The following is a 27,353-nucleotide window of genomic DNA, read 5'->3' as shown; positions in this document are numbered from 1 at the left end:
TTTCCTGCTGCTGTTCAATTTAAGGAAGTTTCTTGCTTCTCAGTATTTAGAATATCTTTATTATAACAAACTCCAGTTTACTTGAAAAGCTATCTTTTTTTTTTTTCTCCAATAACAAGAATACCATTCTCTGTAGTGTCCTTAAAATCTGTACAGTAGTTCCTGGATTTTGTTTTTTAACATGAATTGTATGGTCATGCCTTAAAGAAACAAGTGATAACTACTTTTAAATCCAGATCTTTGAGTGCTAGCAGTCTGTCTCTTGGCCTGAAGCTCAGGTTATTTATAATGGCTTATTAGATAGTGGGAACCTAGCTATTTAAGGTGAAGGAAAAAGATAAAAGAGGGGGTAAAATTTGAAAATAAAAATGTTTAATACAGTATTAAAAGGTTTGTTTACTTACACAGTGATCGAGCTAAATTGGTTATAAACATCTGTTATTAAAGCTTTATACTAATAGGAATGAAAAAAGATTAAGAAATGAAATTAATATTTAACAGTAGAGCTGCTTTTTTGCTTCCTGTTTAAGGAGTAAAATTTTAATTCCTTCTAACAATACTGACGGGTGGCAGCCTTCACAGGCTGTCCTTGAGCGTCTTTTTATCCTTGAGTTTTCCTATAAATGTATATGTATTAAAACCAAACAACAACAACAAATATTTTATTCATTCAAATCTTCTCTGTTTCCAGCTATCATTATAAGAACCCCCAAATCTAATTTAATAGATATATACCATTAGTGCTTATTGACTATTTATTTGTAATGTCATCAATTTTATTACATCTTATTGGTATAGCAGTCTTAATTGAAATTATGATATGTTTGTCTAATGAAAAACTGAATGTAGTAATTGCAGTCAAAGGAAATGCTTTAGGTATTTGAAAATCGCATTGAGGTTTAAAATACTACTTGTTTGGGAAAATGGAGAAAATAGTTTCTTTTCTAGAAGATATGATAAAGGGGAAAAATATTAACATGCTCAGCATTAAGTGGGTCTGGAATCTTGACCACTGTAGCAGTGGAGTTCCAGTCAGATTTATTCGTTTGAGCCTCTCTTCTTAAACTGGGGTTAATGATTGCAGTGGCATAGGTTTGGTGATGTTTCCATGAGACAGTGAAAATTAAAAATGCTTCTTACTGTAGTCCCTCATTGACTACATTGTGTTTGCCAGCACAGTTTCAGTCCTGCACAGCCTTGAACATGGTTGCCTTACTTTCTGTGAAGAAAGGGAAAGTGGGTGGAACCAGGGACTGGAAATGTCATTGTCAGAAGGTGTTACTTTGCAGACACTTTAAAACTGAACAAAGTTCTAAGTCAGCAATGGTTTTGTTTTCATTTTATCACTCAATCCAAGTGAGGTAGACACTGTGGTTTAAGTCAGTTTAATTTTGGCTTCACATTTATGTACTTGAGTGTCTTCTATTAGATATTGCACAAATTTATCTGATAATTATACTTCTATTAATTTCAGGCATATTTAGCCATTTATGTAAACGAAAATGACCCAAACCACTAACTTGTATATGGTTGAGCAGTCATTGTCTAGATTTGCCATCCGTCTTGATGGTGGTTCACTAGAGGAAGTCTGGAGGGCCATACAGTAAAACAACAGATAAAACATTTGCTTGGTGAAATTTTACTTTGTTTTATTAATATTTTTTTAATTTATAAATGTTGCACAAATTATTTGGTGCACACACAACAGAGATAGCAACATATTTGAAGCAAAAGGGTGGACTTTTCCTTCACCCCCATTCTCCCAGCCCCTGGTGATGTTCCAATCTTATTTCCCTTTCTCATATTAAATACTGCTCTGTGTCTGTTTATAATTTCCTGGAATCACAAAGGGCATAAGGAGCAGTTTCCCTGATGCTTTCTCATGGGAAACTCGACCTCAGGTAAAGAATGTTGTTTCAACGTGGCTCACGCAGAACGCTGTTACTGTTGGAAGCCCTCAGGACTGTGTGTCCCTGTGTAATCATCACCAGAGCACGACAGCCGGCCTCCTTACAACATGTAACCTAAGAAAGTGAACATGGTGATGTAGAGGATTTTGTGTTGCATGTCACCTGTCCCATTTAATGTATTTTATTTGTTAGAAGAGAATTGGTACAGTTTATATTCAAAGGAAGGGAAATGGGCCCATTTTTTAAATACAAAAAAAAATTGGCCATACAGTCAGTATTTATTTTGCGTTTGGATGGATCAGGACTAGGAAGGGATTTGTTTCTCATCCTTGGTTTCTTTCTAGGACACTGCCTTAGGAAAACCCCGAGAGGTGTTCCGCCTTCCTACAGATGTGACAGCATATGACAATCGTCTTTGTGCATCTATCCATTTCACATCCCCTTCCTGGGTTACCTTGTCAGATGGAACTGGAAGACTGTATGTCATTGGAACAGGTGACCGTGGAAACAGTCCTGAAAAATGGGAAGTGAGTTGGTTTTCTTTGTTCTTTTTAAGCCTTGCGAGGAGTCCAGAAAGTTTATATGAATCAGACGGAGGGGCCACTTAGCATCCTGTGTCGTGTGCTTTGTTAGTGCCCCTTTTCCTTTGGGATTCTCTGGGGTTTAGTTCTCTCTCCTGTTCATTCTGTTCAAATGCCAGCTTTTTCTTTGTTTTGTTTGTTTATTTTATTGAGAGTGCTGATCATATTTCTGTTTTATGAAACATGCATTTAAAATATGTGTTTTTCCCCTTTAGATTATGTTTAATGAAGAGCTTGGGAATCCTTTTATTATAATCCACAGTGTCTCATTGCTGAAATCTGAAGAGCATTCAGTGGCTATCCTGCTTCTTCGAATAGAGAAGGAGGAACTGGACCTTAAAGGGAGTGGTTTCTCGGTTTCTTTGGAGTGGGTCGTTGTCAGTAAGAAGAGAGAAGGTAGGGTAAACAGGACTCTCAGGCTAGCTTGCTGTCTCTGGTGGGCCTCCGAGTGCTGTGTTTACTGCCTGCTTCTTGAGTACTGAAATATATTATCTAGTTAAGGCTTATAATATACTTCCATGACTCACTGCATTTTGTTTAAAAGAAGACAACATAAATTTTGGAGACCATAAGATACATCATTTTAAAATAGCCAAGAGTTTATACCTAAAAATTCATATATATGAACATGGATATAAATAAGTAGGTGTGTAATTTTCTTTCTGTGAGACCTGAATAAGCTTTGTTCACACTAGACATTCACAGACAACAGGCCAGAGTAACAACCATGTGTAGCTTAGGGAGGCATTGACTGCATTGCCTTTATTCGGGCTGTGTTAGTAACACATAAACAACGTGTTACTTGCAGGAGCCTGGGTGTTCAGCTCTAAAAGCCCGTCCCACACTGGGAACAAACTTACAATAGTTTCTTCCTTAAGCTTTGCCCAACCCTCAGTGTTCCCAGGAAACACCCTCTATAACTGTGGGTGGAGCCTTTGAATTTTGTAACTTTTCAGGAGTTTCCTGAACCTTGTTTCATTCACCTGAGTCAAATGACTCTCTTTTTTTTCTAAATAAGGACATGTTTCAATATGCAGGAAATAGCTACTTAACAGAAATAGTAAATTTTAATGTAATTTGATTATAAATAAGAACTGGAAGATGGAATTGGTTCCTTTATTTTGTTCAACTTTGTCTTTTGTGTCTATCTTCCATAAAACTTTCCTTATTCATGTGTATAAGAAAGTCTTCAAACTTGTTCAGTCAGTCTTTGAGCATGACTTTAAAAAGTAGCTTCATGTACTTCTGAGATTCCTAAGTGGGGACTTGGTGCTCCGGAAGACTCTGCTTAGTTTAAGGGTTGTATCTGATGTTCTCCTTTTCTGTCAGTCTTTCTGTTTCTCTAATTAGGAGCTGAGGGAGTTTGCTTTTTGTTCTTTGTTTTGTGTTTTCCACTTTAACATTGTCCCACTGCTCTTCCTTGTTCAGTTGACAGTAAATTAATTTAACTGAAACCCTTCATAACTACAAAACAGCAAACCTAACCAAAAACCATTCTTTACCCTACTGCTAATTTACATCTCAGATACAGATACTTTATACTCGTATTCGAGAAGGGCAAACCCCCTTAAGAAACATCTATATGGACATGGAAATTGCTTATGCCTATGCTGAATATATTTGTTGTTCCCAGTATTTATTTCCATCTCTTTAGTAATGCTGTAACTGTATGTTAGGGGTGGGGGAGGGGGAAGAACTGTTTTACTGTGGCCAGACAGCCTGCTATATAGTCACAGCTATTCAGCTGTGCAGCTATGGCATAAAAACAGCAACAGAGTGTTTGTGAACGAATCGGGAAACTAGGTTCCAAAATACTTAGGGACATTGAAGCTTAAGTACTAAGAACTGTCACAGTTGTAAGTATTCTTTTGCTTGTTTCTCTACTGTTTAAAATACAAAGTCATGCTTTACGCTTAAGCTGTACGAATACAGATAGAGACGTGGCTTTGGATCCTGGGTTGTAGTTTGAAGACTGCTATTTAAGGAAACAGTAGGAGTATTTTTTAAGAAATATGATTCTTAAGAGGAAAAGTCATAGTGCACTTTCCTTCCCCTGTTCTTAAGAACGTGGCTCTGTAGTTGGGGGTTAGTCCATGGGACTTACCGGATGGACACCTGTAGACATCCACAGCAGTTCTGCCGTCTGTCACAGCCCTGCTGTCCGTCGCAGCCCTTTTGTCATCCCTCTCCTCAGTTGAACAAGCACTCTTAGATTTCCTTTTCTTTTTTTCTCCTAGGATTCTTATTTGTGGTACTTGGCTATTTTCTGAAGATTCTGTCTTTCTGTGCTCATTTTAGTTATCTTGTTTTCTCCAATTACTCTAATTTCACTAATTTTTCTTGTTACTCCAATTTCACTAATAGAATTGTGTTCTTTTAAAATAATTTAAAATTCACCTCCCGTGTGTGTGTGTGTGTGTGTGTGTGTGTGTGTGTGTGTGTGTTCAGGATGTGGCGGCCAGAGGTCCACTTTGCATATCATTCATTAGCAGCAGCCTACCTTGTATGTGTGTGTGTGTGTGTGTGTGTGTGTGTGTGTGTGTTCAGGATGTGGCGGCCAGAGGTCCACTTTGCATATCATTCATTAGCAGCAGCCTACCTTGTATATGTGTGTGTGTGTGTGTGTGTGTGTGTGTTCAGGATGTGGCGGCCAGAGGTCCACTTTGCATATTGTTCATTGGCAGCAGCCTACCTTGTACACGTGTGTGTGTGTGTGTGTGTGTGTGTGTGTGTGTGTTCAGGATGTGGCGGCCAGAGGTCCACTTTGCATATTGTTCATTGGCAGCAGCCTACCTTGTACACGTGTGTGTGTGTGTGTGTGTGTGTGTGTGTGTGTGTTCAGGATGTGGCGGCCAGAGGTCCACTTTGCGTATCATTCATTAGCAGCAGCCTACCTTGTATTTTGGGTCCTCACTAGTCTGGGGCTCACCGAGCAGGCTATGCTGGTCGGCAGCGTCATAAGCACCCCGCTCTTCTGCTTCCCTAGTGCTGGGGTACAAGAACATGCCTCCAAGCTTGGCTTCTTACCTGTGTATCTGGGGTCCAAAGTCAAGGTCTCAGGTTTGCAAAGCAAGCACTTAGCTGGCTGCGCCCTGTCGCCTGTTTTCAGTGCGTGGATCTAATATGGCAGCGCAGTACTTTTTTTAAAGTGTGTTGAGGGAAACACAGGATAAATTAGATTTTGTAGTCAATTAATTTGGAAAATGAAAAATGTTTATTAGCCCCAAAACACACTAAGCTGATTTTTAACTACTTAGTGTTGAACTTAGAAAACTACAATCCATCCAATAGTGATGCTTTGTTACTTGCTTGGTTTCCTTCCTTATTATGTTTTTATCATTTTTAAATTGTTGTATAATATATTTTGATCATATTCTTTCCCCTCTCCCAAGTCCTCTCAGATCATCCCTCCCCAACTTCATGTTCCTTCACTCTCTCCCAAATAGTCCAAAAAACTCCAAAACAAACAAACAGAAAACAAAAAGACAAAAATACTAACCATAGCAAACAAACCAAAAACCAAATAACCCCCCTCCTAAACACACACAAAAACATGCTTGGCCTTTTAAATGTGTATTCTGGGTACAGAATGGGTCAGCCACTTCCAAGGAGAGGTCTGCCTTGGAGTGTGTGTACCTAGTGATCCTGCACTGGAGAAAACCAGCCAGCATCAATTGTAGATTACCTTAGTTAGGAGCAGGACTACTCTTCACTTCCACTTACTTGTGCTGGAGGTTTTTCTGGCACAAACTTGTACAGGTCCTGTATGTGCTGTGACAGGCGCTGAGTTCATAGGTGTACTAGCGCTGTTAGGTCTGTAGGTCTGTGAGTTCATAGGTGTAGTAGCGCTGTTAGGTCTGTAGGTCTGTGAGTTCATAGGTGTACTAGTGCTGTTAGGTCTGTAGCTCTGTGAGTTCATAGGTGTACTAGCACTGTTAGGTCTGTAGCTCTGTGAGTTCGTAGGTGTAGTAGCGCTGTAAGGTCTAGGTCTGTGAGTTCATAGGTGTAGTAGCGCTGTTAGGTCTGTAGGTCTGTGAGTTCATAGGTGTAGTAGCGCTGTTAGGTCTGTAGCTCTGTGAGTTCATAGGTGTAGTAGCGCTGTTAGGTCTGTAGGTCTGTGAGTTCATAGGTGTACTAGCGCTGTTAGGTGTGTAGGTCTGTGAGTTCATAGGTGTAGTAGCGCTGTTAGGTCTGTAGGTTTGTGAGTTCATAGGTGTACTAGCGCTGTTAGGTCTGTAGGTCTGTGAGTTCATAGGTGTACTAGCGCTGTTAGGTCTGTAGGTCTGTGAGTTCATAGGTGTACTAGCACTGTAAGGTCTGTAGGTCTGTGAGTTCATAGGTGTAGTAGCGCTGTTAGGTCTGTAGGTCTGTGAGTTCATAGGTGTAGTAGCGCTGTTAGGTCTGTAGGTCTGTGAGTTCATAGGTGTACTAGCGCTGTTAGGTCTGTAGGTCTGTGAGTTCATTGGTGTACTAGCACTGTTAGGTCTGTAGGTCTGTGAGTTCATAGGTGTACTAGTGCTGTTAGGTCTGTAGGTCTGTGAGTTCATAGGTGTACTAGCACTGTTAGGTCTGTAGGTCTGTGAGTTCATAGGTGTACTAGTGCTGTTAGGTCTGTAGGTCTGTGAGTTCATAGGTGTACTAGCACTGTTAGGTCTGTAGCTCTGTGAGTTCATAGGTGTACTAGCACTGTTAGGTCTGTAGCTCTGTGAGTTCGTAGGTGTAGTAGCGCTGTAAGGTCTGTAGGTCTGTGAGTTCATAGGTGTAGTAGCGCTGTTAGGTCTGTAGGTCTGTGAGTTCATAGGTGTAGTAGCGCTGTTAGGTCTGTAGAAACCGCTTCCCTGGAGCCTCCCTCTAGCTCCGCCTGTGTAGTCTTCCCACCTCATCTTCTGTCTGGATCCCTGAGCCCAGAGAGGAAGAGTTTGACAGAAACGTCCCATTTAGAGTTCTCCAAGATCTCAACACTGTCCAGGTATGCATCTCTTTGTTAATTCCCATCTAACACAAGAAGGAGTTTCTCTGATGAGGGTTGAGGGATAAATTTACTAAAACCTTAAAATACAGTTAAATTGATATTTATAGTAAAGGTTGTAAGTGCTTATTATTTCATTATTGATCATAATATTCATGTAGTTCTAATTTGGTATACAAAAACCAACTACAACAGAAATATTTCATTTTAAGAAACCCTCTTTACCAGTTCTACAGCAAGAGAAAACTAGTTCATTCCGTACTTTCCCTCATGTGTATGCTCAGATAGTGTTACATGCCTGCTGAGAAAGTACTAAGTCATATGTGTGTCGTTCACTGGGATTAGCCACTAGGCACATGTGGTTACTGAGTACTTGAAATGGGTCTAAGTAGCTGAGGCTGTGGATTTTAAACTTTACTTAATTTAATTAAATAGCTGCTTGAAGCTGGTGACTGCTGTACTGCACAGTACAAATTAGAGCAAAGTTCATCAAACCAGTATTTTATAGTAGGGTAATAGGGACTTGTTTGAGGACGATGAAGGTGTGTGTGTGTGTGTGTGTGTGTGTGTGTGTGTGTGTGTGTGTTGGGAATTGGTCTTGGGGATTGGAACTTGTCATCCGGCTTGGTGGCAAGGGCTCTTACCCACTGAGCTGCCTGGCGGCCAAAGTTGTCAATTTCTTACTCTTACTAAAGGATTCATTGAAATGTAGCTTTTCATAATGTTCATTTTCCTACAGATAGTAAAAAGTATGAAATTACAAAGCGTCACGTTCTCCGTGGGAAGTCAGTGCCACATTATGCTGCCCTTGAGCCTAACGGAAACGGTCTACTGATTGTGTCCTACAAGTCCTTCAAGGCTGTCTCTGCAGATCAGGAAGAGAGTATGGATGAAGACAGGCCAGAGAACACCAAAGGTAACTTAGCCTGTTGGGGAGCTCCCGTGTGCTCATGGACATGTGCACATCTGTCTGCTGTGACCCCCTCCAGTGCACGGTATGGGTTCCCCCGTAACACATCCATAACCCGTGCTCCAGGAGGAGCCAAAGCCACTTTCTCTGGGTCTCTTTCATCCCCTCGACCTGCACCGGTTTCCGGGAGGATACTCTCTGAATGATGTGGCCTGGTTTACCTTCATAATTTTGTAATTATACGGTATTTTAGAAATTGTAGTTGGCTCAAACATGATTCCCAGTTAATACTTACTAAATAATGGTTATATTAGCACTGGGCAAGTTAAAATGATAATAGTCTCCCAAATAAGGTCTAATATAAATATTCTTCCCTTCATGCTAAACTGACAGTTTCTTGAAGACAGAATCACAGCGTTTTTGGATGTTGAGTGGGTGAGAAAATGTTATGCATCAGATACTGAAAGTCCAAAGGATCTGAGGCAACCTTGTGGTGTGGGCTTGCCTTGCTTATGCGAAGCCTCAGGTTTAACCTTCATCCTAAGAAAACAGGGAAAATGTAAATGTTAATATGCTTCCTATTAAGAAATTCTGGCCGGGCAGTGGTGGCGCACGCCTGTAATCCCAGCACTCTGGGAGGCAGAGGCAGGCGGATTTCTGAGTTCGGGGCCAGCCTGGTCTACAGAGTGAGTTCCAGGACAGCCAGGGCTATACAGAGAATCCCTGTCTCGAAAAAAACCAAAATCCAAAAAAAAAAAAAAAAACAAAAAAAAAAAACAACCAAATTCTGGGGGCTGGAGAGATGGCTCAGCAGTTAAGAGCACTGACTGCTCTTCCAGAGGTCCTGAGTTCAGTTCCCAGAACCATATGATGGCTCACAACCATCTGTAATGAGATCTGATGCCCTCTTCTGGAGTGTCTGAAGACAGATACAGTGTACTCATATACATAAAATATATAAATCTTAAAATAAAAGAAATTCTGGATTTTCTTTTATCTGTTTTCACTAAAACACACTAATTTTACAGGTTTCTCTCATCCTCATTATCTATCAGAAGTTATCCATTATGTGATCATAATGAATAAACCAATATGTTCACATTTCAGGGACAGTGTGTGTGTGTGTGTATGTGTGTGTGTGTGTGTGTGTGTGTGTGTGTGTTGCAAATAAGAGGGAAATGAAGGGGAGGGGTAGAAAGAGGCAGAAAGTCAAGTAATGAAGAGATTGCTGTCAGTATTTTTGAGTGCCAGTCTCTTAGTTCATTGTGTAAACCTGGAAGAAGGAAATATGTGCATTTGTTACAATGCTTCATGTCAAATTCCTTGAAGTTCTCATGCTTATAATTTGTGTATGTGTGAGAGAGATGATCTCTAGACAATATTGATTTAGATAGGTGTTCTCTTAGAGGTCTAGGCTATAATATTCTATGTTGTGTCTAATTTGTATTGCTACATAATGCCTTTTCCTATTCCCAGCAGACCCTCTGTATTACTGGCAACAAAGTGAGGATGATTTGACAGTAACGGTAAAGCTTCCAGAAAGCAGTACTAAAGAAGATATTCAAATACAATTTTTACCTGATAATATCAACATTAAGCTGAAGGATATCCAGGTTTTGGAAGGAAAACTCTATTCATCTATTGATCACGAAGGCAGCACATGGACAATTAAAGAGAATGATAGGTATTTTTGTAGTTTTACTTTTGAAATTTTATTTCTTATGACTTCATATTTTCCTTTTTATCTCTCTACAAGTTGAAGGAGAATATAATAGTTTCATCTCTATTGAGATTTTTCAGATAGATTAAAGATGCTGAAACTACATTAAATGTAATTGTAGTTAAAGATGTTGCCATCTATACTTGCCTGTTTTTCATTGCCAGCTGTATATAGAGATAATAAAAGATGAAACTATTTGCTTATTTTAATTTGTACTGTCAAAATATTGTAGTAGAAATAATTTCCAGTTTAATTTGCTTATGATATAATACAATACAATTATCTAAATGTTCTTAAGGTCTATCAGAGGTTATGGCATGAGAGGGTTCTCTCCAACTCCAGTCACAGGTGTGCCTTCCCTCTAGCTGCTGTTACTAGCTTCCTTCCTGAGGCTTTTCCTGTTTATTCTGCTAAATTCTCTGTTTTGTTTTCAAGGAAAAACTGTCATTTATATATATATTTATATGTGTATGTATGTATATATATGTATATATATATGTATATTTTGTAACAGTAGATTTTAAATATTTTCCCGTTAAGGATGCCTGATTATTTTCAGTACTTTATTTTGACTTGGTAAAGTCATTTAAAACAGTTAGACTTCTGTTATTGAACATTTAGAATGTTTCCAATATTTTGCTTCAGTGAATAATTATCTATGTTATTTTGCATGAATAGAAAGATAAATTACTGCATGTGTAAAGAATTAATATTTCTTTCAGAATTTTGAGAGATAAATTATACTTCAATATAAATTGACCATTGATAGCTCTTTTTTTTGTAGTCTGTGTTTGTAACACACAAAAAATTAAACCATAAAAGAAGTACATGATAATTGAACTTTATCTACGTTGTTTCTCCTCTTCAGAATTGAAAAGTTGAAGTCAAATATGGTGGTACCCATATTACTTGTATCCCAGTACTTGTAAAGCTGAGATAGGGGAATTGGGAATTTAAGCTCATTCTGAGCTTTTTTTGAGTCTGAGGTCAATCTGGATTACATGAAACCCTGTTTCCAAAAGCCAAGATCAGTTTTCAAAAATTGAAATTTTATGCTCATCAAAAAATACATTTTTAAAAAAGAGAGAGAGAAAGAGAAATGACACCAGAAGATTAAAACATGTTCATGGGTCAGTAGGATTAACATAGGATCAACAGCCATCTTACCAAATCCTCATTAAAATTCCAACACAATTCTTTACAGACCTTGACAAAAAATAGAAAAACAGAAAGTCCAGGATATCTAAAACAATCCTGTATAATAAAAGAACTTCTGGAGGTATTACCATCCATGATTTCAAGCCCTTTTATAGGGCTATAGTTTAAATAAAAAGATAGATAGATAGATGTAAAAACGTAAGACATGAACAGTTAAGAAAATATTTATATAAAAGATTTACATTTTCAATGCTTGAAAGCCCTATAAATTTCTAAGATAACCCTCAGGCCTTAGGATATATTCAGTTAGTACAGGGCTTGCTTAGCATATACAAATTTTAAAATTTACTGATTTTTTTTTTATGGTTGAAAAATATATGAAAAGCAATTGTCTTTGAAATTCTTTTAAAACTACTTTATTTCCTCATCTGTTTATCATGTGTATGTAAAAGTCTTGAGGAAAGCATTTAAAATTGGCTGTTAAAAAGTTGTTAAGTAAAATTGGTAGTTAGAACACACTGTTGAATGAAATGCTTTCTAGCTTGTGACTTTGTCAGGTTACATAAAGTCTTAAGTATGAGTTTTTCACTCATACTTGGGACGTAAAGGTGTAACTTTATTTGGTTGTGTTAAGCAATAAATGAGATAAGACATGAAGTGTCTGATACCATAGCCCCTAGCATATGGTAAAACATTAAGCAAGTATGAGCTAATATTATTTTTATTATCATTTTTATCAGATTAGTGTTTTCCTTAGAGAATATAACTAAGTCTGGGCATCATTGATTGTGATAATTTTCATTGTTAATGATAAGGACTTTTATTATATAACTGATATTATTTTGTATAGTCTCTTAAAGAGTTGCAGAAATTTTTTAAATGCTGTAATTATATTGTGATTGTTGATAATCACTGCCTTATAAAAGAATAGTTGATAATTTAGCATGTCCTATTTGATAATTGCCATAATGGTTTTATTGCACTCTTGGAATTGTTTGCTTGAAGTTATGCTCCAGAGTGCAAGTTAGTATAGTATACATTTATTAGAAATGGCTTGTGCAAAGGATTCCTTCCTGTGAAGGAATGATACAGAAGGCCTGCCACCTGAGTTTCCTCTCCTGTCCAGCGCTCACGGGCCAGCTGCTTCCTCTCCTGTACATGGTCTGCTCTGACTCAGCACTCCGTTTTCTGTAACAAGTTTCTGTAACAGGCTCTGCTTAGTACATTTGGAGTTTCTGTTTAACACCTTGAATGTATAGAATTAGATTTAAAACAAATTATAAAGACTCTATTATAAACATTTTTTTTCTGTTTTACAAAATATTTTTTTAGATACCTACATTTGTTCTCAGTTCTTTAAAAATCCATGTTTCAAAAGTTAACATTGGCATTAACTTGTTCCATCTTCGATTAAAATTCCTTATTAAGAATGTTAGTCTGTGGTAGTTGGTGCTTGTCGAGCCTGTATCCTACGAGCTCTTTCGCTGCAGGCCGGTTGTATGTGCTCCACTGCTCAGCTCATAGGGCCTTGCCTCCTGCCTGTGTGTTACCGAGCTGCAGTAACACACTGAACACCTATGTTCCAAGAGTATTTTCCACATGCTGTCTTTCTAATCATTCCACCAATCTGTCCACAAACTATTTGCTGCTCATTTCCAGTGACTTTCATATTTACTCATGAAGGTTTGGTGACTTATCATTGGATTTTAGATTTTTTTCATCATGTATAATACCAAAAATGAGTAAGATTTTTGGTAAAACATTCTCTAGATACCAGCTAGGCAAATATCTACCTTCCTCTCCCTCCTTTCTTTCTAGTCTTCCCCTCCCCTTTTTCCTATCTCTCATTTTGACATATGTTTTCGCTATATAGCCTCTAGTGACTTTGAACACGTGATTCTTTCTTGTCTGAGCATATTGAGTGCTGGGATACTAGAATGTAATACCACATCTGATTTAGATGTTCCATGTTTAATGTGACTTGATGTTTCTCATTTAATGTTTTAGCCTGGAGATTTCTTTGATTAAGAAGAATGAAGGCCTGACGTGGCCTGAGCTGGTGGTTGGTGACAAACGAGGTGAACTTATAAGAGACCCTGCCCAGTGTGCTGCAATAGCAGAACGCTTGATGCACCTGACCTCTGATGAGCTGGTAAGCCTTTACCCTGGCAAGGCATTTCCTACAAATCCAGAATATTGTGTATGAAGATTATGCCAAGCCAAACATTAGTTTGCCTTTCTTAATATAAATGGCACATTGACATATTAATGTTTTAATGTAGATTGAACTTCTAATATTTATATAGTTTACTCTGAATGTATATCAAAATGTGAAGGAATATTTTGTATGGTGTATATATGTAGATATAGATCTTGGCATTCTTCAGAAGAATCAACAACAAATGTTTATAGAAACAAATTACAGTTATGCCACTTATGTGCTAATAACCTAGGCTGATTCTATTGCTTAACTATTATAAATAGTGCTATAATACATACATGTACAGGTGTCTCTGTAGTACATACCTAGCCAACGTTGAAATCACTATGGAGTTTACTCACAAAACTAAAAGTAAAACTATCATATGTCTAAACTGTACCCCGTCCTAGTCCTGGTAAGTGTCTAAATGGCCCTTTCCCCATGTTCTCATGAATAGAACAGTTAAAACATAACCAGTGTAAAACCTAAGAATTACATATATGAGAGTAAGTATTTAAAAATAGAAAATGAGATATAAGTAAAATAAAAATGACAGCAAAAAATGACAGCATCGGTAAAACTGCTCTCATTTCAGTGTCACTGAGTATCCCTGTGTTCCCTTTGTCATCTCGTGGACTTAAAACCTTGCTCTTTTATGAGTCTAACATTCAGTGTTCTTATCTCTATCATCTCAGGTCTGCATCTGTTGATGTCCTTGCCTTTCCCTGCCCCCACTTCTTTCTTAAGTCCAGTCTTGAGTTAAGATTTGTGGGGATGTTTCTTCTCCACCAGCTTCTAGTAAAGTGATTATTCGTAATGAATGAAATACTTCCTTATAATGATTACAATGACCTGACGATACTTTTGGCTATGAGGTAGAACATACTACCATGTTAATGACTTGCAATAGCTTATTGAAATGTTGAAAACATTCGGCAGCACATTCATAGAACATTGGTTATATGATCACTTTCCAACTGATATTAGCATGTGTAATCATCTGACTTACTGCTATGTTGACTAACTGTGATAAAGAAGATTCTGAAAAAACTATTTACCCTGCAGGAATAAGGTGCATCCTAAGCTAGAAAAGAGAGATTAAAATATTGAAAGGGAATGTTTTTTGCAAACAAAAATATGTCCCAAATAGTGAACATAAGTTTCATCTTTGCCCACAGTCATTAACAATTTTAGGAATTATTGCAATTAATATGCCAAGCTTGAAAATGTGATTTCATAGCCCTTTGTACAAAAGCCTTATTCCCTAAGCTCATTCATTTGGCAGATTTTATTATAACCAGCTTTGTTGAGAATATAATAATCGTGACTCTAGAAGAGATTGTATAATTTACCTCACTCCTTTTAAGCTTGATGGTTTTGAAGGAACACAGATATTTATGGAAAAGATACTTATGCTCCAAACAATGTTTTTTGTTTTGAAAAATACAGAAATACAACATTGTGTTCTATACCTGATAGCAGTGAACTTGGGGAATGGGAAATAGTAAATTGCTCCATTTCTCAACTTCTGGAAAACATCTACCCACTTTTGATATGCTCACATCAAAAAATGACTAGGGAAATCTTCTTTCTTCACGGAAGAGATTAGATAGTATTACTATTATGTTTTAGCATCTGAGCTTTCAGTTCCCCGTTTTGAAAGTTTTTAGTTATTCAATTTAATACATGGAGTTATATTAAATATCAGTTTCTTTTGACTTTCAACTTTTTCTTTTCTGTATTCATCTTTCCTTTTTCTTTACTTTGAACTGAGTTTGTTCTTTTCTTAGCCTTTGGAAGTACCTTAGACAACTAATTTTTAAAATGATTATCTTATTCAATGTGTGTACTTATTTTTGCTTGGGTGAATATATGTGTGTATATTTATTTCAGTTACAACTTAAGAACTGTGTAACAAATCAATTCCTTTCTCTTTGTATTATTGGCATATATTTATTCCTGTCTGCTATACCTCTTTTTTTTTTTTTTTTTTTTTTTGCCTTACTCAGTTTGAAGAAGAGCAAAGTGAGACAATGGGTCCTTTCGCACATGCACTTATTCCCTGTTCCCTCTGGTTTACATTCGTACTGAATTATCAGTCCATTTCATCCTTTCCTTCCTTGAAGACTTCCCCAGAGCGTCTCACACTGTAGTGTAGGTGTGCTGGTGATTATTTCTCCCAGCTATTGTTAGTAGAAGTGTTTTTGTTGTTTTCCCCTTTTCAGTTACTTTGGTCAGGAGGATAATTCAGTGGTCGCAGTGTTTCTTTCTGTTTCAGAAACACTGTATTTTATTTGGCTTGCATAGCTTGTATGTGAGTCAGTTATTTGTATCCTTTGCCAGGTATGCAAAATATTTTCCCATTTATTACTACTTTTTAGCAATCTCATTACTGTGACTTGCTATACTCCATTTTTTAAACATACACCATCTCTGATGCTCTGTAGTGTTGTTTGTTCTACCCTTATACCTGCAATGGTTAATTACCTAGCTATCTTGTGTTTGTTTTTTTCTATTCATACTTTGCATATTCATATCTAGAAGGTCATTTAGGTTCTTTTTTTTTCTGTCTTCCATATCACAACATATTCAACTTTTTTTCATCTTTGAGTATATATAATATATATTTAACAGCTAAGAAACACTGTATTTCTTGTTGCTGGCTGGCTGAGCAGTTCGTTGGTTTTAGTGTCTTGGAACAGGACTCTAGTCCAGACTGGATACAGTACCCTAGGCTGGCTTTGAAGTCATGATGGTCCTTCTGCCTCAAACAATTGAGTTCTGAGTTCACAGGCTTTAAACAGTATATCCAACTGTTCAAATGTCCTTTCTTACTAAATCTGTCATTTTGACAATATTTTTAAGGATGAATAAATTATTTTCTATTGTTTGATATATTACATACTTTATTTTTTTGGCTTAAGAATCCAAATCCAGATAAGGAAAAGCCTCCATGTAATGCTCAAGAATTAGAAGAATGCGATATTTTCTTTGAAGAGAACTCCAGTTTATGCAGATTTGATGGCAATACATTAAAAACAACTCATGTGGTAAGTTCTTGATGATAGCAATTCTAAACTGTTGTGGATAATAACAAATTTGGCAGATGGAAATTGAATGAAATATATGTTTTGCAAAAATAGTTTGATTAAAAGTTACTGGGTATGGTAAATCTTATCACTCCATAAAGAAGCCTCATTTCTATATTGCCATATTCAGTAAAATAAAGGAGTAGTGTTTGAGTTCTGTTTTATATTGACATATTTCAGGCTTTTTCCTCTGCCTACCTTTTATATACAGTTGGGAACCTACTTTATATAGTAACTTCCTTCATACCTGACACTGACATTAAGAAATGAGTATTGTCTCTTATTAATAACTTTTAAAATGATAATTGTATCTACATGTATGTGAATGAGTGTGTGTGTGTGTGTGTGTATGCTTGTGTGTGTGTACTTGTGTACATGTGCATGCATGCATGCTCACATGTGTGCATGAATGTTCAGAAGGAGCCAGCAGAGAGGATCAGGTCCCTGAAAGTAGAAAGTATGACACTTGCAGGATGCCTAGTTGGTTATGTGGTACTGAAATCTAAACTGTGGTCCTCAGGATTGTGCAGCGAGGGCTCCTCAGTGCCGAGCCCTTTTTCCAGTACCCTTAACTAAACTACTCTTCATTATGCTACCATTTTGTAACATCTGTTGCATGAAGCCTTTTTATATTTAGACATTTTTAATGAAGAATTACAAATCAAATTAGTTGTAGACTACAGGTCTTGAAACTGGCTTCTGCTAGGCCGTCTCATAGCAGTGTTGTCTGTCCTAGCCAGCCTCACTGTGCTTTACCTGTACCTTCTGGTTGGTGTCAGACATCCAGCTCTTAAAAACTGCAATTTGTCAGCTGCTTTGTTGGAAGCCATAATGGGACTAGCTAATATACTAGCAGGTGATCATCCTGAAATGCCTGCTTCGGATTATTATATAATCTGCGACAGGTGAGCCTGCATTCAGCAAGGCTGTGTGGGACTAATTTTATGAAAGATTCAAGCAACACAGAGTACGTGTGGATGGTAGGAAACGCACTGCATATGAGAGCATTTTTCAAGGCAAAGAGTCGCTGATAGTTTATTCTCCTTTACTTTAGAACAGCCAAGTATAAAACATTTTTGACAATGAATTTATTTTATGCCATTCATTCAGCACATTCTTATATTTCTATTAGAATAGTTTGATGAAATTCAATGACAATTGTGATTTTTTTTTTTACCACTAAACAATAAATGTGGTTAGTTTTGAAACTAGAAAAACTGTGGTCTTTTTATATTTCTAAGTAGAAGTTATTATCTTAGGGATCTATATAATTTTTTAAACATTTATTTATATCATTGCATTGTGTATTACTTAGATAATTCTATTTTCCTAGTTTGCAGTCATGGAAAAAAATCAACTATATAGGTAGTTTAATAAATGAGTGCTCAAATAAAATGGAAGAGGATTTTATAAAACTTCCATTTTCATTTTAAGATGTAAAAGCATGAACAACTTACTATATAACCTAGCTCACAGAAGTCACAGGATGTGGATTACCATATCTGAAATAGCAGCACATAGGGGAACTAGGGTACTTGCCTCATAGTTACTATAGAGTGGGTTGTTGAAGAGAGTACAATTTGGTAATGAAGAATGCAAGCCTGGAAATACATCTGTATTTAAACTAGAGCCTCCTTAACATATATATCTCTGCTCCTTAAATTTGAATTTCTTCATTTATGAAGTGGATAGTATTTTTAATTCTTAGATAATGAAGATAAAGTAGGAATTAGAGAGCTTCTGAGTGTTTTATAGATTTCATCTGTGTACCAACTATGAATTGAAAATTCAAGTTTTGATCTAGTTTCCCAGTGAAGACTTTATTCTTGAATCGAAAAATAAAATCCTTTTCTCAGTAGCAGTTTTCAGTTTAATTGGGTAGTAACAGTAATTGGGGATTCTTTGAATTTCTTCATTCTGACACAAAATCTTTGTAAGTCTAATTGCTGGGTGTTCCTAAGAATACTATCAGCTGACTACTTCACATTTTCTTGAAAATATTTTACTCTAATTATAGCCTTCATTGGTACTTCATCATTAAATACAACCTTATCTACAGTGGATGTGAAAATACAGATAATGTGAAATTTTTATCTTACTAAATAAAAGATTTATTAAATTTAGGCAATAAGATACATCTTTGGTACTAACAAGGAATGAGTTTCTATGAAATAAGTTGTCTAGATTAATTTTTCATATTTAATACAAAACCTATATTTAAAGCCCTGTCAGTAATCTTACTCAAATATCTTATTTTCCCAATGTTGTATATAGAGCATTCTGAAGAAAGTAACTTTCTATTGATCCCTGCATAGCGACAATGTGGACATCAGGTGCCATACTGTCTATGTCTGTAGATGCCCATAGAGGCGTTTGAGGAAATTGGCATTTATTGCCTCTACAGTAGGTTTCCTCAGCCTACTCTTCAAATCCTTCTTGTCATTGCAGTTGGTTCGCTGTATTCTTTGTACTACTAATAAACTATTGATTGTTACCTCTTGCTGACAGGATATCTGTGCACCGCTATCATCTTTTTTTGTTATACTCTCAGTTTACTTTTGTCTACAGTTATAAAGTCCATGAGATTTTGTTTAGAATCAGGATATAGAGTTTTCTATTGAAAACTGTGATTTATGCTTCTGGTTCCTTACTTAGGATAAAGAAAGATCTGAGCATTGAAACCAGAGCTTTTTACAAAAATGCTGTATCAGTAAACTACACCCAATAGCCCTTGTAATTATATTTGGGACTCTGGAGCCCTTTAAACATTTTGTTTTTGTTTTTCTTGGACAGTTGTCCATGGTAGATAATGGTTAAAATTTAACTTCTGTGTTTTGTCTTCTTTAATTTGATGGCTTTATCCTTAAAGGTAACACTCCCCCCCCCCCCCCCATTATTGCTGTTTCAGTCTCTTCAGGATCTTACAAAAAATAAAAAAATTATGTTTTTTAGTTACCTCACTTCATTTTATTGGTGTATCAGGGTAGTTATTTTACTCAGCTTAGTTTGTTAGACATGTAATCTTGGCTGTCATATTGAGTGGATTGAAAAGCATGTAGATGATTTGAGTGCATTTAAAGAATATTGCGTGTAGGCTTTTCCAGAGGAGAGTGGCTAAGGTGAGAAGACCTGCTGTGAATGTGAAAGGTGCCATCTGATAGGCTAAAGTCCCAGATTGCATGAAAATAGGAAAAGAGATAAAACAGTTGGCACAGGCATATACCTTACCACAGACCCTGCCCCTACCACAACCATGAGGTAAGCTACTGTGTTCTAGTTCCCCCACTGTAGTGCCTGAAATAGGGAGCCAAAGTCTTCCTCTTGTAAGGTGTTTAGGCCAGGCATTTTCTTACAGCAGCAACTAGACACAAATAGTAAAAGTATTTCATTGTCAAGAAAAAAGGAATTTTCAGAAATAATTTAATCTAACTGTTGTTATGGCAAAGACATAGTAGAAAAGATTGTGCTATACATTGCAAGATAAAAACTGCAAAAGAATAAAATTAAGAATTAAAAATAATGACAGCAGCACGGAGTCTCACTGTATCACTAAAACAATAAAATGAGTGACCTTGAGGGGGGGAGTGTTAAAAATTAGCATCACTGAATCTATCTCTTCACAGAATAGATGCTGTTCACGTCACTGTCTGGCAGGAGGGAGGGAGTGTTTGCAAGGGCTATACTATGTACTGATAACTAAATACAGTTTGAAGAGAACCATGGAGCACTCATCAGAATAGAACATACTCAAGACCAAAGAAAACCAAGTCTGCGAGAAGAGATAGTAGTCAGAGAGGGATTTTGAATTGAGTATAGATGACACTGCACAGTAGGGATACCCCTTCAGAAAGGGTAATTTATGTCATCACATGTCATGTTACTTAAGCTTCCACAGGAAGAAAAAAAACGTAGTCAAAGAAGAAAGTAAATTATAGAGATGATTTTCTTCATCAGTTAAGATAACCCATAGAATGTTTGTTGTAATGCTGAAAGTACAGAGAAAACGGATGAGATGGAGTCGTTTGCTGGAGGCCAGCTTTCTGAAGAGCTTCGTGTAGGTGTATTAGAAAGGAGGATTTGGACATCGCCCCAGACACTGAAAGCCAGGGTGATGTGGGAAGGCGGTGGGTGGCAGAACGTGGAGATCAGAACAGACAGTACAGGAACCTGTGACCCTGGAACCCTCCAGCAACATCCTTCAAGAATCTGGTTGCTAGATCTTCCTTGTAAAGTCTTCTAGTTTTTCTAACTGTAAAATGGACTATAGTAACCTCATATCTAAGTATAGTGCCTTGGTGAAATAGTTTTAAAACTAACAAGCATTCAGTAAGCCCATAGAATATAGAGACAAAAAACAAACTTTTAGTTCTCAAGATAAATATCTTAAGTAAATACTAACATGTTAATCCAGGGTAATCAATGTCATTTGAAAATCCCAAATATACGTTTTTATTATCTAAAGAAATATTCAGAAGTTCCAGAAACCTACAGTGTGGGAGTTCTGCGTGACAGTATTTGGCAGTGCTCCGAACACCCAACAGCAATTTAATCTAGTAGTATATTTTATTAGAAATAATAAACATGAAATAAAGAAGTTTTAGAGTTCTGCATTGCTAGGATCATGAGAATAAGTATTCCAGGAACAGGTGGTGATTGGTCTGTCTTGGGGAATAAGCGGAGTGTGGAAGAGGGCAGGAGTCAGTAAAGGCAGAGTGGAGCTTCTGGCTTGTGGGCAGCAGCATGGTGATATACTGTGTAGCACATGTATGGATCATAAGTGGCAGAAGAGAAAGCATCTCCTCAGAACAGGGGCTTATATCAAGAGACCTCCACCTGCGCGCTCTTATCTGCATAGTTGAGCTCTTTCTTGGTTAACCCTTTAGTTGATGCTTTATGTTGATTCCTTCCTTTCTCACTGCTGTCCAGTCATACATACGAGGCTAATGAATGAGTTAGCTGTGGCATTTGTAATGTTAATTCTCACTTCGCTCATGAAAGTAGGCACATTTCATGAAAATCGGCTCGTAGTCCACCTGTGCATTACCTTAGTTGGGTTTGTTGTTTTGGGAAAGCCCTCGGTAGTCCAGAGGACACCAGCAGAGATGAGCAGGAACTGAAGCAGGCCTAGATCCACTGAGGCTTTCTTAACAGGCCCACCTGCTAGAAATACTTGGAAAATAAGATTTATTTGGCCACTGACATTCCATAGCAAGGCACAGAAGAAATGAACAGTGGTGCGAACATGTCAGCCCATCCTTGCTGTGGAGGGTGCTCTGGGCCTACCTAAAAGCCCTGCTTCCCTCTGTCAGTTCTCATGAGGTGGGAAGCATTGCCATTGGACTCCGAAAGCCCAGGTTGCTTTGGAGAACCAATAAATCCTCATACTGCCGCCTTTCAGGAATTTCCTTATAGAGGACAGGTCAGGTCTCAACTTCTCAGCCAACATTGTGTTCTCTGTTGTACTGTGAAATTTATAGAATTAAGTCAGCATTTATCACACTAGTCTCCCCAAATCTAACCCTAAACCTAGCACCGATGTGTTATTTGATGTTATTTCTGTTGGCATTGAAAGCTCTAGTAACCAGATGGCTGATGAAGAATATGGCTGCAGCCTGTGTCTAATGCAACTCCCCCGTAAGCGGGATTCAACTCAGTCTCAAGTGATGACTTTTGTAGTGAAATGAGTTCCTCAAGCATCAGTATTGCCATAACAGCTTCGAACAATATTATTGATATTAATACTGTAATTCAGGTGCACAGTGGAGTAATTGGTAAGAGCTGAGATTTTATCCAGTATTGTGGTTTTTCCTTATAGGCTAGAACCAATTACTCACACTCTCAAGGCTGTACTTTAAGCTATTACATGAAGATAACAGCTTGTCATGAGCTGTGGAGATTAGTACTTTAACACATGCCTGATACACAGAATATTACTTATTCTTGGTAATATTTACAAGCTAACATTATTAAGTTTAATGTTTATATTCTATGATTTAAAACCATTCTCCTTTGTCATGTTAAACTAAGTACTAGCCTTGAGGGGTAGATGGCATATTAGTTAAGAATAGAGATTTCATATCTGCAACTTAAAACCATCCTCACTTTGGACAAGCTAAGTCCCGGTCCACTTTAAAATGATATAAGCAGAAACACATCGCTCTCGGGAGTTCTGTGAAGAATCAACCCAGTTAAATCTTCGAAGTGTAGATCAAGAAGACATGGTGGCTGGTACATATGTGAAATTCTAGACTGAGACAGGAGAATTGCCAAGTAAACAGCTGGCTTGAACTGCATGTTTGGAAGAATGGAAGGAAGGAAGAAAAGTTGGTTTAAAATAATTGGAGATGATGTTGTATGTCAGTTTTTTTCATGTATCACTTACTTTTTGACTAAATGTACTTTGTCACTTTAGGTGAATCTTGGCAGCAACCAGTACCTGTTCTCAGTCATCGTGGATCCTAAAGAAATGCCGTGCTTCTGTCTGCGCCATGACGTCGATGCTCTGCTCTGGCAACCACACTGCAGCAAGCAGGACGACATGTGGGAGCACGTTGCCACCTTCAATGCCCTAGGTAGACAGCATTCTCTACAGTAGCATTTCCAGGCTGCCCAAGAAGCCATTATCTTAAAACGGCTTTTTAATTCCAGCCCTCCATTGATTACATTATGTTGATTGTTACATTGATTCGTTCTTGCTATGGTTTGGTCTTCTGTGATCCGTTAAACTGTTAGACTAGAAAGATGAAACTGTTTGTACAGTTGCACAGAAGATAACACAGGATGGACATGGAAGTGACAGTATAACCATTTGAATATTTCTAATCAGTTGTTTCTTTTAAGTCATTATTAGCAGGAGCTACAACATTGCCATACATGTAACTTGTTTTTTAAGTCTCTCTCTTTTTTTTTTTTCTGGTTTTTTCAAGACAGGGTTTCTCTGTATAGCCCTGGTGGTCCTGGAACTCACTCTGTAGACCATGCTGGCTTTGAACTCAGAAATCCGCCTGCCTCTGCCTCTGCCTCCCAAGACTGCTGGGATCACACGCGTGCGCCACCACTGCCCGTTAAGTCTCTTCAAAGTAATCTTCAACACACATGCAATTGCTGTACAGTAATGTCATAATGTTCATTGAACTCAAGTGCCAAGAAAGCCAAGACTGGTGGTGCACACCTGCATTCCCACTGCTTGAGTATGAGGCAGGAGGCCCAAGTCTGAGGCTAGCTCGAGTTAATTTAGTAAGAGTCTGACTCAAAGTCTAAGCCACAGTGTAAACAAGAGGCCATGGTAATGAAACAGTCATGAAAAGGTCAAGCACATATTGAATTTATTTGCTAAAGAGGAAAATATTTGTTTTGAAACTATACCTTGAAAAAAGTTTAAAGTATATAACTATAGGCTATGTCATCATTGATTTTATGTAATATTGTGTGGGAGTTGTATTAGGTGAATTAGCTACAGTTATTGCTTTATTTAAAGCTTATTTTAAACTGGCAGCAAAATGTAGAACTGTGGCTTTTAAAGGCTGTGTATGTATAACTCTAATTAATGAGGAAATCTGTCACTTAGTGCTTATAGCTAAACTGCCTCACTCAGACTCTAAGTAGATTTCTATAAAATGAAATAGTAAGAGGTCTGATAGATTAGCCACACAGTTTCTGTTCTCAACTATAATTCCTATTTTGCAATTATCTTCTTTCCTTAAGGAAAAGGAAAGTTCTTTTAGGCTGCTTTTAGATGCTGAGTCTTCAATTCCATCTCAAAACAATCTTGCAAATGAACTGCTTTGCTTCATCCTAAGTTAATCAACTTTATGTTACCTAGTACTTGAGTTCAGTTGTTGTTCATACTCAGAGAGATCCCTATATCCTCACCTCATGTTTTAAAGGCAGTGTTAACCTGCTTGTGCCTCATGACTGTGCTCACTTTATAGAGTATATATAAGCATATATGCAAGATATATAATATTCATGTATGCATTTAAATCTAGTTTGCATGAGAAAAAATGTCTCCTTTATTCTTCCTCTCCCTACAATGTCATCTATCTTTTAATCACTTTTTAATATCTCTCTGTACACACACACACACACACACACTTATGTGTATGTGTGTATCTGTGCGTGGGGGGGGGTGTTGTATCTAGAGTCTGTATGTGAATGAAAACATGAAGTATTTGTTTGAGTCTGGCTGATTTCATTTAACATGGTCATGTCCGTTTACATCCATTCCCTTGCGGTGTATAATTTTGTTCTTTCTTGCGGTGTATAATTTTGTTCTTTCCAGGTGAATACGGGAGTGTATATCACATTTCCTCTGTGTTCTCATTGATGGGTATCTAAGCTAATTCTATGTCTTTACTTCTGTAAATAGTGCTATGCTGGGGGCAAGCGTTATATGACCAGATAAAACCTCAGGTAGCATCTCAATGTAGATCTAATTTGAATTTTCACATTAAACATGCTGAGCATTTTTCTATGTATCTTGAGAGCTACCTGTTCATTTCATCACCCATTTGTACACTGGATTGTTTGGTTTGGTGTAATTCAGAGAGTTCTTTATATATTCTGGATACAGATGATCTCTCCAAAACACAGACAGCAAAGATAGTCTCCCATTCTTTAGGCTGTGTCTTCTCAGCATTCCTTGTTTCCTTGCTGTGCATTCCCTTTTAATTCCACACAATCCAGTATGTGAGTTTGGTTTATGCCACAAGTCCTTCTTTTGCTTGTCAACTGTTCCCACTTGTTTTTCTCTACTAGTTTTAGAATTTCAGGTCTTATAAGTTTTTGATCAACTTTGCATTGATTCTTCTCCCTGTGGATATCCTGTTTCCCAGTAGGCCTCCTTACAAAGGCTGTAGCATTTCTAGTGTTTGTTAGTGACAGTGTTTGTTTGCTCTTAGCTGACCCCTGTGAAAGAGTCACTCCACTCTCAAAGGTGTCGGACTCACAACACAGGAGGAGAAATTCCACTTCACACCATTCCACTTGTCTGCCTGTCAGTTTTTGTGTCTGTACTATGCTGCCTTCTTTCTTGTGGCTCTGTAGTTTGACTTGAGTTCAGTCACTACCATAATAACCTCTCGCCATTACTTTCTACTTAGGATTTCCTTGGCTGTTTGGGGTCTTCTGTGTTTCCATGTGAATTTCAGGATCATATTATCCATTTCTCCAAAGAATATTATTAGAATTTATATGAGAATTTAAAAAAAAAACTATAAACTACTTTCACTTATAGCTATTTTTACAATACATCTATGAGCATGGGAGGGAGGCCTTCGCATAATTTATTGCCTTCTTCATTTGCTTTTGTTTTGTTGTTTGTTTGCTTTTTAAAATTCTTTTAAGTTGTCATTGTATTCCTAGGGTTATTTTTTTATTTATTTTTAAACTAGGCATTAAAGCTTTTATGTATTTGGTATTTAAGACTTTATATTGTTATTATTTTATTTCACAGAAATTAAATGGAAGTGCTTTTGTTGAAGAGCATGTGCCTTAGGAGTTAAAATTGTATTGTTTTGCCTCTTAGAAGAAGCTGTAGCTCACTGTTAACGATGCTGAATTCATCCATTGTTGACTGATAATAGTATATGTGTTATTTAAGTATTAAGTGTTAAATCTTGATTTTCCTCCCTTCAGTTTGACAGATAGGTGTTTTTCTCTTGTATTTTTGACAGGTTATGTCCAAGCTTCAAAGAGAGACAAGAAATTTTTTGCGTGTGCTCCAAACTACTCGTATGCAGCCCTGTGTGAGTGCCTTCGCCGAGTATTCATCTACCGGCAGCCCACCCCCATGTCCACTGTGCTGTACAACAGGAAGGAAGGCAGGCACGTGGGGCAGGTTGCTAAGCAGCAGGTAGCAAGCCTAGAGACCAATGATCCGATTTTAGGCTTTCAGGCAACAAATGAGAGATTATTTGTTCTCACTACCAAAAACCTTTTTTTAATAAAAGTAAATACTGAGAATTAATTCTCCCAACATTTGGCTAAGAAGTTTCCAGTGGAACCTGGAGGGCTGAACAGTTGTACTATAACTTGATAAGTTTTAGCATGTTGAATAAGAATACCTTTTATGAAGTTTTATTTTTAAAGGATACTGGAAATGTATTCTATAGATTATGAATCTGTAAAAGCTGGTAGGCTAGATGAAGCAGTTTAGAGAACACTGGCTTCTGTAAAAATATGGACATATTGGCAAATATAGTTATTTTTTAAAACCTGAGGATCAAATCTCATCTTTTATATGGAACATGTACAATTCAGTATTTAAAAATAAAAATATTTATCATGTACTCAGCTCATTGTTTAGATTTGTATAGTCATTATGTAGAATGTTTGGGTGGTAGTAAAATACTGAGAATTATAAAAGTGGTTTAATTGGTAGACATCTACATACTGAATTGCTGTGAGTCTGCATAGAGTTGTAAGAACATAGCAGTTTTGACAGTATTTGCTTGCAAATCTTGTTTCATAGTAAGCAGAGATTTATTTATGGATCTGTTCTTCCACATTGGAAAAGGTCATACGTTTTCCATCATTGCACAACAAAGTTCCACAAAACTCAGGTGTTGAAGAGTTTATTCCAGCACATGGGAAATTACAGCTGGAGAGGTACCAGTTCAAGGCCAGGCAGGGCCACGTAGCAAGACCTTACTCAAAGCAAAAACAACTTAAGGTTTCTGGTTTTCTGGGTTCTCTGAGTTGTCTCTTGTCCTCTAGTGGTCTACGCTCTGCTTCCTGCCGTAACACAGAAACACATCCTAGAGCAAACTAGGGTGCAAGAGGTCACCACAGCTTGCTTTCTCATTTGCTAAAAAAT

General features: G+C 37.3%; 1 protein-coding gene across 2 annotated transcripts in view; it reads left to right on the top strand.

The window, feature by feature from the left end:
* The window catches only part of Nudcd1 (NudC domain containing 1), a 44,280-nt gene extending 17,450 nt beyond the window's left edge, over positions 1 to 26,830 (top strand). Inside the window, exons 3-10 of one of the 2 annotated variants that reach the window (XM_052160437.1) lie at positions 2,255 to 2,437; positions 2,707 to 2,887; positions 8,200 to 8,376; positions 9,850 to 10,054; positions 13,256 to 13,400; positions 16,373 to 16,498; positions 22,950 to 23,109; positions 26,212 to 26,830. In XM_052160437.1, the coding sequence (XP_052016397.1) occupies positions 2,255 to 2,437; positions 2,707 to 2,887; positions 8,200 to 8,376; positions 9,850 to 10,054; positions 13,256 to 13,400; positions 16,373 to 16,498; positions 22,950 to 23,109; positions 26,212 to 26,504 (1,470 nt within the window). In that variant the 3' untranslated portion in view covers positions 26,505 to 26,830. Of the gene's footprint in view, positions 1 to 2,254; positions 2,438 to 2,706; positions 2,888 to 8,199; positions 8,377 to 9,846; positions 10,055 to 13,255; positions 13,401 to 16,372; positions 16,499 to 22,949; positions 23,110 to 26,211 lie in introns of both variants that reach the window. The other variant, XM_052160436.1, reaches the window with a different exon arrangement.
* Positions 26,831 to 27,353: the final 523 nt, after the last annotated feature.

This window comes from Apodemus sylvaticus, chromosome 17 (assembly GCF_947179515.1).
Source record: "Apodemus sylvaticus chromosome 17, mApoSyl1.1, whole genome shotgun sequence".
Lineage (NCBI taxonomy): Eukaryota > Metazoa > Chordata > Mammalia > Rodentia > Muridae > Apodemus > Apodemus sylvaticus.
The sequence above is the reverse complement of the archived record's forward strand: the minus strand, read 5'-3'. Positions and strand labels throughout refer to the sequence as shown.